Raw genomic sequence first — 11150 nt, 5'->3', positions numbered from 1 at the left:
AATTTAAGTACTTAAATAAGTGTGGTATAACAGTTTGAAAAAAAAAAAGGTAGAAATTGAATTTAATTTAGAGAAAGAGTTACAACAAGCAAAAGGCACCATTCGGTAACCTTGCTTGCAAGCGGAATTATCGCGATATTTGTGAGTTTACAAAGCCTAGAGAAAACATGGTTTGATTGTGGAGAACTCATTTGAGTGTTTCACGAAATGTGGCTCTTGCGAGCGTGATTCGGTGGAATGTTACATAGCCAACACATACAGTAAGTTTCAGGCAGTCGCGGTTGGTCAGTAGAGGGCGCTATGGCACCGCCACACCAGGCATTAAAACATAATAATAATAATAATAATAATAATAATAATAATAATAATAATAATAATAATAATAAATATGGGATGGAATTTAATAAGTTCTCTTCTTCCCCCTCCTTTTTTTGTGTAGCACATGTAGATCTTGCTTTATTGCCACTGCATGTAGGCCTACATGATGATGTTTTGTTTTGTTTTTTTGCCCTGATTTTCTGGTTGTATGTTATAACGTAGCCTACTGCTGTTTGACTTTTTGGAACATGATATATATTTGTTTGATCTACTCAAAAATAAATAAATCAATCAATCAAATCAAATCAAATCAAATCAATGTGATCCAGACAGCTGTCTTTGGTAAATTGTGACGTCCAGGCAGGCACGTGCAGAGAGGAGGGCTATGAGTGCCTAAAAAAAATAAAAATAAAAAATAAAAAAAATACAGTAAAAGAAAAGAAAATGGCACATGCTCTTTTGACACCGATGGCCTAAGTCTCCCTTTGCCCATTATTTATTTATTTATTTATGTATTTATTTATTTTTGTGCGTGAAAGTCATTTTGTTGCCTTTCAAAACTAAAATTCAACAACATAAATTACAATTAAATTATTATTATTACGATATCTTTGGTCGCAGGTGGATTGCCGCTGCACCTGCCGTCTTTAAATTGGTCGCTCCGTTATTTATTTTAGTCTCACTCACTAAATAAAAGTCAATGTCATCGCGGGCAGAAAACTCAAGCAAAACAAATGCCGTTTTTTGATAGATTTTATCGATCATAGCGTATATATAGCTTAAATTGAAATGTACTAGCTAGTGACACGAGTTGCTATCAGCCTATAGAAATTACAATGAAGTATTTTACATTCGGGTGCAGCTGGCCCCGAGGGGCGTGCCCTCAGTTTCATAAAGACCACGATCCTTTCCCACCCACTTTCGCCACGGCAAAAATCTCTAGTTAAAACTAACTCCCAGTCCTCTCCCGCCTTCACCGGAGCAGGCTCCTAGCCGGCCTACCCATAATGCACCGGGCTGCCAAGATGCGCACTATACGCTTAATGAATTGAATTGTTGTAGACTAATTGGGGATTATTTTTTATTTCAAAATGTGATGAAATGTCGTTTGACTACTATAACAATCTGCCCATAACAATCGGCAATTACAATACGCCGTTTGTTCACCGTGGAAATTTGCAGTGCATTAATCAGAGAAGATCAGAAATGGAATTATCAATACTTCACGTCAGTGTAACGACCATGTTCAACATTTGAAAGGCATTGCTGATGTGTTCAAAAGGGGGCATGACAAGAATGCGGTTGCGTGCTGCATGACCGCGCGCGAGCTCAGATGTCATCTGCAGCAACGCGTGGACTTTCCCCGGCAGTGAGTAGGGATGTAACGATACCAGCAATATCGTGATATCGCGATATTAAAACTGCCACAATATCGTCGTTGTCATGTTCGCAATATTTAAATGCAACACATCTGTTAAAAATGTCAGGTGCAGTTATAGCACCCTCTGGTGGCTGTTTTTTTTATTGCAGATTAATTTTCATTAGGTATGTTTTGGCCCTTCTATGTTTAAAATACACTAATTGTCAGATGAAGGAGATTGTAATATGCTTGTGAAGCTAGTCAATACGTGGAGGAACTCAATGTGGGCTTACATTAGCAAGTGAGTGCATCAATATTAAGTGTTATTAGAGATTGGAGGTTGTTTATTTGTATTGCTGTTATGTACAAAAGCACAATAGTTTTTTTAGTTTTTTTTAGGATGAGCTCTTTTTTTTCTACAGTATTGTGACCTTTTTTAAATATTGCCAACCTCCCCACAATATTGTGATAATTATCGTATCGTGAGCTTCATATCGTAATAATATCGTATCGTGATATTTGGATATCGTTGCATCCCGAGCAGTGAGATGGCGAAACTTCCGGAATGAACCGACAACTATTAGTAGTGTAGGCTACTACCGTACACGCCCCCTTCACTTCCTCTCATCTCGTTCTGGGATTGCAGCAAACTCTTCACCGTGCACTCAGCCAGTGTAATTTGGTCAGGCAGCGCTTGTAACCCACCGAGCTTCCTCCTCCTCCTCTTCTCCCTCTCTCCCGGAACATCGTGTCCTCTGTGCGGGCGCCGGGCACAATGACGGCCAAGCATCGGAAGGGGAAAAGCAACCACAAACACGAAGAGGACCATGTCAAAAGTGAAATTCCGGAATCCGAAGTTCGATCTGGAGGGAATAACTACACGCTTGTATTGTTTGTATGTCTCGTCGTTGTCGCCGGCGTTGCAACCGGAGCATGGTTCTGCTACCAGCAGCACCAAACTTTGACCCACTTGACAGACACCGTAACGGGCATGCAGATGAAGGTGGTGAAGCTGCAGGCGTCACAGGAGACCATGCGGCAGACTAGTGATAAGGTAAGAATTTAAGAGTTAGTGATACAACGTCAACCAGTAATTTGCTTGTTTCCACTGCTTCACATACAAAACTTACAAAGCAGGCAAGAGTTGTCATGACCCACTGACTAGCTAAAACTCACAGCAGTAACTAACTAGTATATATCCTCTTATAGAAAGTGTCCGAGCTCACATAATTGTGGCTCCACAGCTTGCATTCCGTGTTGATATAAATAATATTATTAATAATACACAAACTGGAGCCATAAAGTGCCAAGGCTAAATTTAGTCTGTGGTTGAAGTGATACTGGAGCACAAGGGCAGACACTCTTTACCGGCTGCCTCTTGAAAGGTTAACGGACAAGAATTGAACTGAGATTTTTGTTGTTTTTTCCCCGAAAATGCTCAACATGAATTGCGCGTTTTGTGTTCTGGTCACTTTGTAAATATTACAAAATTTTGAATCTTTTTTTTCTCATCTACAACAAAATAAATTATGTATGTTGACCTGAATCAACAGGATTTCCAGCACATGTAGTAATTACACTAGGGGTGTTAAAAAAAATCGATTCTGCAATATATTGCGATATTACATCGCGCAATTCTTGAATCGATTCAATAGGCGGCTGAATCGATTTTTAAATATAAATTTTTGATAGAAAATATTCATCAAAACGTCTTTGGGTTCACACCTTAATTAAGCATGAAATAATATTATATTAATGGAACATTAAGCCTTAATATTTTATTTCAATGCTGTTCAAACTAAACAGATTACAACCTGTATAAGACTGAAGTTTCAGATAAATAAATAATACATTTTCATACAAATCTTACACAGTACAAGTTTATTGATTAGTATTTTCTAAATTTGAATTTAAAAAAAAATCACAATAATCGACCTATAAATTCCTATCGGGATTAATCGGTATCTAATCGAATTGTGACCTATGAATCGTGATACGAATCGAATCGTCAGGTACTAGGCAATTCACACCCCTAAATTATACCATGATGTTTAGGGGTGTGAATTGCCTCGTACCTGACGATTCGATTCGTATCACGATTCACAGGTCACGATTCGATTCGATACCGATTAATCCCGATACGAATTTATAAGTCGATTGTTGCGATTTTTTTTCATTCAAATTTAGAAAATACTAATCAGTAAGCTTGTAGAGTGTAAGATTTATATGAAAATGTATTATTTATTTATCTGAAATTTCAGTCTTATAGAGGTTGTAATCTGTTTCATGTTTAAACAGCATTAAAATAAAATATTAAGGCTTAATGTTCCATCCATATAACATTCTTCCATGCTTAAGGTGTGAATCCTAAAAAAAAAAAAAAAAAAAAAAAAAAAAAAAAATCGATTTTGCCTATTATTGAATCGATTCGAGAATCGCGCGATGTAGTATCGCGATATATCGCCGAATCGATTTTTTTTTAACACCCCTAATGATGTTACACCACCATTTACAACTATTCAAAGTAGGGGTGTTAAAAAAAAATCGATTCGGCAATATATCTTGATACTACAGCACGCAATTCTCGAATCGATTCAATAGGCATCCGAATCGATTTTTTTAATGTCCATTTTTGATGGAAAAATATTCAACAAAACGTCTAACTTTCACACCTTAAGCATGGAAGAATGTTATGTTAATGCAGCATTAAGCCTTATTTTATTTCAATGCTGTTCTAACATGAAAAAGGTTACAACCTGTTTATTAAATACAGTGGCTCACAGTTATAAAACTGAAGTTTCAGATCAATAAATACATTTTCATGGTATTTTCTAAATTTGAGTAAAAAAAAAATCACAACAATCGACTTGTAAATTCATATCGTGATTAATCGGTATCGAATCGAATCGTAACCTATGAATCGTGATACGGATCGAATCGTCAGGTACTAGGCAATTCACACCCCTAATTCAAAGGTACCTGAAGTAATATGGAAGGGACACATTTAACCGGTAACACTGGGACATCTTTTCAAGATCTCTCAGATTCATTGAATTCCGTATTGCTTTGAAATAAGAAGCGTTCAACAAGCTCCAGCCCGGAATTGGTCGCACTCTCAAGTGGCTCAACGTCCCCGTTACACTTGTCGTTGCAGGTGCGCGTTTCAGATGATGTAGAAAGTCGCATCGGTGCTCTGGAAGAGGCGTACGCATTGGCTCAGAAACAGGTGGACCAGGCCTTGGCTACCGCAGAGCAACTCAAAACCTCGGATTTCCCCGCTCAGGTGTTATCACTCCACACGGAGATGAAATCCCACCTGGCGGAGATCCAGCGGACCGCTGTGTCTGTGGAGCAGCTGAACCAGCTGCAGGCGAGACTTCAGGGGAAGGCGGAGGAGTTCGAGGGGGTCGCGCTTCAGGTCGAGGGCCTCGCCACATCGAGCGCCGACTTGTCTAAACGGGTCGAAGCCGTGATGGGGCGCCTGGAAGAAGCAGAAGCCATGCTGGGTGATGTTGCCGCACTGAGCGACGACGTGAAGGAGCAGACTGCACAGCTGATGGGCCTGGAGGTGCAGCTCAAGTCGTACCAGACCGAGATGGCGACGATCAGGTTGGAGAAAGGAGCTTTTTGTGCTGGCAGGGAATACCTCCCGTCCTCTGACCCGTAACATTATGTTTGCTTTATCAAACAAAGCCCTGCTGGCTACGGCTCTGTGTTGCTCTAAGTCGCTGTTGCTCGGCCTCATGATCATATTGTAAGATATACGCCAATCTGCAAAAACACTGAGGCTAAATATTTCATAAATATGTTTTAGTATGCATCATCAACAAGCAAGCTTCAACACTTTTTCACTTTTCAACTCATTTGCTCCCAATAACGTATAAATACGTTTTTTTTTAAATGTTCTAGGTGTCCCAAAGACGTATTTATACGTTTTTTTATGCTAGAGCATACAGAAGGCTTTGATGCAGCCTCTCAACTGCAAAGAACGGTTGCAGAAATGGTAGTTATTACACAAACGGCCAGCAGGTGGCAGCAGAGCAAAGGAGATCAACCAGGGCCATCTAGAACAAAAGCTCAATCACTTACAATTTTGAATAGATTTGTGAAAACTGATTAAAATTAGCTCTCTTCTAATGCTAATTGCTGCAAAACGGAAACAGATAGAAACATACTTTTTTTTTTTTTTCCTGATGAAAGAAGAGACTTAATCTTTCTTTTGATAGGTTCCATGCTTTTATAGCAATAGAACACAATATTCTATGGTCCTTGCAAAATCAGTCAAAATCCAGTAAAACAGCCGGGAGCGAACGGGATTGCTTCTGTGAAAATGGCTGGGAGCGAATGAGTTAATACACACTCGTAAGCTTGCAATAGTAAAACTGACAAAAAGCATTCTCATGCTTTGCCTTCAGAGAACTGCTGCCAAATGAGGGCTCCGTGCAGTCCCCGAAGGCCGACGTGGAGGAACAGATCAGTGCACTTCAAATGAGCATTCGGGAACAGAACTCAGCCAGCCGCAGCCTTCATGCAGAACTGAGGACGAAGCTGGACAACCTGCAGTGGCAGGTTACCCAGGTAATAGTAGTAAAGCTAACTGGATATAATGGGCGAATGCAGTGCAATGTTCATATATACAATATGTTTATACTATATAATTGCAGAGGACCTTGCATATGATCTCTTTTGCTTCTCTGTTCCTTACATGCCCAGAGGGAACCATGATTAACTTTTTATCTAAATGAAGCAACTAATTGCCTGACATAGATTCTGTAATAGATTCACATTTCTGCTTGACTTCAACCAACTTGTACTTTTAGAGTTTTCTTTAAAGTGGCAGGGATTTTCTTTTTCTTTTTCTTTTCTTTTCTTTTCTTTTCTTTTCTTTTCTTTTCTTTTCTTTTCTTTTCTTTCCTTTTCTTTTCTTTTCTTTTCTTTTCTTTTCTTTTCTTTTCTTTCCTTTTCTTTTCTTTTCTTTTCTTTCCTTTTCTTTCCTTTTCTTTTCTTTTCTTTTCTTTTCTTTTCTTTTCTTTTTTTTGCATTTAGTCTCATACTTAGACTATCATCGAACACAAAGCGAATGAATTAAGTCACTAAAATACATTTTTTGACAAAATTCAGAAGAAAAATGTTTAGTTTTACAGACTCATCGGTTGCCTTTTTGAGCAATTTACGATTCAACATTTTTTTTAAGCATAATATGCAAATATATAATCCACAAGATGACCAACATATGTGATGTGTAACATTGGTGGACCAGTCATGACATCATACTGTATTTGTCTTATTGGTTAGGCTGGGTGATATCAGCTTAAAGTAAAATCTCACACGCTGGCTTGTGTCTGACTGTCCACCCTGAATATCACCTAACTCCTCATTCATTATCTACCTCGCACTATATGGTGGCCGAATATGAAGTTGCCCTCACTCTGTTTAGCAATTCGGGTAGCCAGCTCACTACTTGCTCCTTATCACATATCACGTGATCACTGAACAGGTCATGACGCACCGGCGCACCGACTTTGTATTGTGAATGAAAATGTTTTAAAATTGTACATTATTTCCTTTGTTGTACATATTTCCAACCATCCATCCATTTTCTTGACTGCTTATTCCTCACAAGGGTCGCAGGGGGTGCTGGAGCCTATCTCAGCTGGCTTTGGGCAGTAGGCGGGATGCACTCTGGACTGGTTGCCAGACAATCGCAGGGCAATTTTCAACCAAAACAAATGAATTATTTCCACAATATCTACTTAATGCATCGCTTTAATTCACGTGCCATTTCTTTTTCATTCTTGCAATGCATTGTGGTCTATATCAACCCGGTGGCGTGAGCATCGAATGTTCACTACATTTACGAGTGCATTGTGGGTAATTTTGAGTACCGTATTTTCCGCACTATAAGGCGCACCTAAAAGCCTTCAATTTTTTCAAAAGCTGACCATGCGCCTTATAATCCAGTGTGCCTTATATATGGATCAATATTGAGCCGCAACAGGTCTCGCTGTCAGGACGCTATCGGTGACCCTGCACGATCGGTGACGCGCATGCGCAGAAGATCCCGCCATCTTGGATCGCTAGCTAATACTAATACTTTACCTCAGGGAAAATAATAAAACAGTTGTTTATTCATTTTGGGAGTGAATGGAGTTGTCAGAAAGCTGATTTGTAATCTATTCATAAAGTTTGACTGACCTATCTGACTGTTTTGTTGACATTCCCTTTAGCGCAGCACCATCTAATGGATGCATAACATAACCCCAGCCTCTACTGTAGCGCCTTATATATGGAAAAAGTTTCAAAATATGTCATTCATTGAAGGTGCGCCTTATAGTGCAGAAAATACGGTACCCTAAATTTTTGCTCCCTGGACATTCAGACCCTTACAAAATGGCGTGACATCCCAGTAGGGCCCTATATAGGGAGTAGGGTGCACATTTGGACACAGCCTGTCTCTGTTCACGGGCCAACCCCAACTCTATCGCAGGGGTCGACTGTAAATGGGCACCATTTTTTGGCCCATGAATTTACACAATCTCAGAAGCGCATATGGAGAACAGCACTTAGCATAAGTCAAAGGGAGAATACGCAGAAGGCTGGATTTGACAGGGAAGGCGCACATTTAAGAGTTGCCCCACGCAGAGCTTGTATCTGGAATAAAGTTGCTCAAATGACCGATTAAGTTGATGGCCAGAAAAATGCACGTCGGCACACATTTTTACGGTTGTGTGCATGGGACAATATGGACCTTACAGCACATCATTGATTTCATTTTCTTTTTTTAAGATGGCAGGAGATGCTGAAGCTGTACCAGAGCCCGCGAAGCAAGCGGAGGGAGAGCCAGCTCCTGTTGAGGAGGAAGAGGATGCGGCGACAGATGAGGAAGCCAACCTTGTCCCCGCAGAGTCTGAGGAAGCTTCAGATGACGAGCCTTATACTGAGCAGACAGAACAACCGCGGAACTCTCCAGAAACTGATGCACCACATACAGAAAGGGAGGATGAAGTGAGTGATGAAGAAGATTTCCTGGAGGAGTTACCACTTGATGAAGGTGATGCCCAACCAGAGAAAGATGAAAATGATGAGGGCATAGTCGATGCTGAACAAGTTGAATCAGAAGAAGAGTTTGACAATGAAGTGGAACTGTAGGACGAATGCATCAAAAGACAATGTTTGTGAGACAGTAAGAGAAGCAAATTATCACAACTATGCACAGTTGTCTAATTGATTTATTGCACCATCACATCGCTGCTAATATTCTCACCTTCTTTTTGTCTCAGCAGAGGGGAAGAATTCCTTTCGTCGAGAGTGACAAATAAAGAGGCATCAGTGCTTGCTGTGTGTGCAACGTACATCAGGCGACACAAGTGCCCTTTTGAAAGACCACTCGTTCATGAATTCAGCCACTAAACTGGAGTCAGATGACAGGATTTCAGGTTGTCTGACAATAACCTCACAAACCTCCAAAGCCTTATTCTGTAAACACTTTGTGTCTTTCACTTGGGTATGTTCCACTTCTTACGAAATCGGGGCTGTGCACTACACAACAAAATGCATTTGCTTGTTAACTATAAGCTGTAGTGACTTGGTTTCCTTGTTTCCATGTCTGCTTTTTTTTTGTTTCCATGTCTGCTTTTTAAGTGGAGGGGGAAAAAACATAAGAATAGTCAGCTATAGAGCTTGAAAAAAAAAAATAGAAAGGAATGTCGGTGACACTGTTGACTTCAATAATTGAATACTGTATGCGTAGGAAGTTTTTAGAATTTCTGGTAGGATTTCTGCACCGTTTGCAGTTCAATGTAACTGTGGGGTGTTTGCGATTAATTACAAGTACCGTATTTTCCGCATTATAAGGCGCACCTTCAATGAATGACATATTTTAAAACTTTTTCCATATATATGGCGCTATAGTAGAGGCTGGGGTTACGTTATGCATCCATTAGATGGTGCTGCGCTAAAGGGAATGTCAACAAAACAGTCAGATAGGTCAGTCAAACTTTATGAATAGATTACAAACCAGCTTTCTGACAACTGCATTCACTCCCAAAATGAATAAACAGCTGTTTTATTATTTTCTCTGAGGTAAAGTATTAGTATTAGCTAGCGATCCAAGATGGCGGGATCTTCTGCGCATGCGCGTCACCGATCGTGCAGGGTCACCAATAGCGTCTTGACAGTGAGACCTGTTGCGGCTCAATATAGATCCATATATAAGGCGCACTGGATTATAAGGCGCATGGTCAGCTTTTGAAAAAAATTGAAGGCTTTTAGGTGCGCCTTATAGTGCGTTTTTTCTTTTTCTGTTACATCAAACAAACAAAATATATATTTTTGTGCATTAACTTAAAATGAAGCTGCCAATTTGTAGACCATTTGGGATTCTCAGGGACAGTGTCCTCTGTGTGTTGCTTATATACTGTTAAGTGTAATGTACAAGCATAATTTATATTCATCTGTAGGCGAACTGAAAGACACACTAGCAAGCTAGTTAAGGTTGTGTTTAGCTATTTGGAGCTTCTATGGTCAAGCACTTTGCAACAAACAACTTGCAGTGATTGTGTTTTAGCTCATCTGGTAGAGGAACTAATTAAAAAAAACACACACACACACACAAGTGCTTGATGTGAGGTTCAGCTACAATCAGCTTTGGCATAACCACAGTGCGAGCTTAAAAGTAATATATCTTGATCAAGGCAAGTTAGACAACAACTGGAGCCCAGTGTATGTACCCTGATCGTAGCACCCGACTTTTCACGTTACATGCCTGTCTGGGAGACTCCACCGTTAACCATCAAATAATAATAATAATAATAATAACTATGCAACACAGAAAAAGCTGTGATTTTTGGTAAACATTTTGAAACAATATTGTGTATTCATGTTTCCTAGACTGGTTTAAGCACTGCTGTACATTTTACTCAGAACTGAACTAAGGTGAACTTCAAGTTCAATTTGTCTTTGAAATAAATTAAATTGTGCAGTTTTTTAAAGTGAATGTGTCATGTTCACTATGTTTTTGTTTCTTTTGATTATGTTTTATTCCATCTGACTTTTAGGCAAGAGGCAGGGTAGGCCCTGGAGTGGTCAAACAATCATTCACACTCACACCTGTGGACAATTTAGAAACTTCAATAAGCATGCATTTTTTTTAAATATGGGAGGTATAATCTCTTTGAAACTTCTCACCTTTATACTTCCTTTTCTGAAAGAGGAAGTCAACCCCCCCCCCAAAAAAAAAAATGTTTGAAATAATATGTTCTATGTTGTCCCACTAGTCTAAACACGGTATTCTGATTAATACTGTGATTGCGAAGTACGTAGAACGTATTATAAAGAAAATTTTGGGGTTGACTCTTTCCACTTTAACCTTTGTGGAAAACAAATGCTTTCGTTCAAACATAGGAAAAGACACCTCTGTTTATCGTTTCAGGTGAATTCAACTGCACCTTTCCTAATTGACATCATCACTTGA

At 39.5% G+C, this 11150-nt stretch overlaps 1 protein-coding gene across 3 annotated transcripts; it reads left to right on the top strand.

Moving 5' to 3' along the window:
- The first annotated feature begins 2302 nt into the window (after positions 1–2302).
- On the top strand, positions 2303–10673 carry LOC144013556 (uncharacterized). Of its 3 annotated transcripts, none has more exons than XM_077512581.1 (5): positions 2303–2732; positions 4962–5287; positions 6094–6256; positions 8465–8861; positions 8959–10673. In XM_077512581.1, the coding sequence occupies exons 1-4, from the start codon at positions 2454–2456 to the stop codon at positions 8825–8827; spliced, it is 1131 nt and encodes a 376-aa protein (XP_077368707.1). In that variant the 5' UTR covers positions 2303–2453; the 3' UTR covers positions 8828–8861; positions 8959–10673. The 3 variants fall into 3 exon arrangements, with proteins under 3 accessions (XP_077368707.1, XP_077368706.1, XP_077368705.1); XM_077512580.1 differs by having other exon boundaries at positions 4833–5287; positions 8962–10673; XM_077512579.1 differs by having other exon boundaries at positions 2304–2732; positions 4833–5287.
- The last annotated feature ends 477 nt before the right edge of the window (positions 10674–11150 follow it).

The sequence above is a fragment of the Festucalex cinctus genome, chromosome 2 (assembly GCF_051991245.1).
Source record: "Festucalex cinctus isolate MCC-2025b chromosome 2, RoL_Fcin_1.0, whole genome shotgun sequence".
Taxonomy (NCBI): Eukaryota; Metazoa; Chordata; class Actinopteri; order Syngnathiformes; family Syngnathidae; genus Festucalex; species Festucalex cinctus.
This window is presented reverse-complemented; position numbering and strand designations above follow the sequence as displayed.

Coding starts and splice junctions, on each gene's coding strand:
- LOC144013556 (XM_077512580.1), top strand. CDS start 2,454: ATGACGGCCAAGCATCGGAAGGGGAAAAGCAACCACAAACACGAAGAG. Junction 2,733..4,832: donor TGCGGCAGACTAGTGATAAG/GTAAGAATTTAA, acceptor TTGTCGTTGCAG/GTGCGCGTTTCAGATGATGT. Junction 5,288..6,093: donor ACCGAGATGGCGACGATCAG/GTTGGAGAAAGG, acceptor CTTTGCCTTCAG/AGAACTGCTGCCAAATGAGG.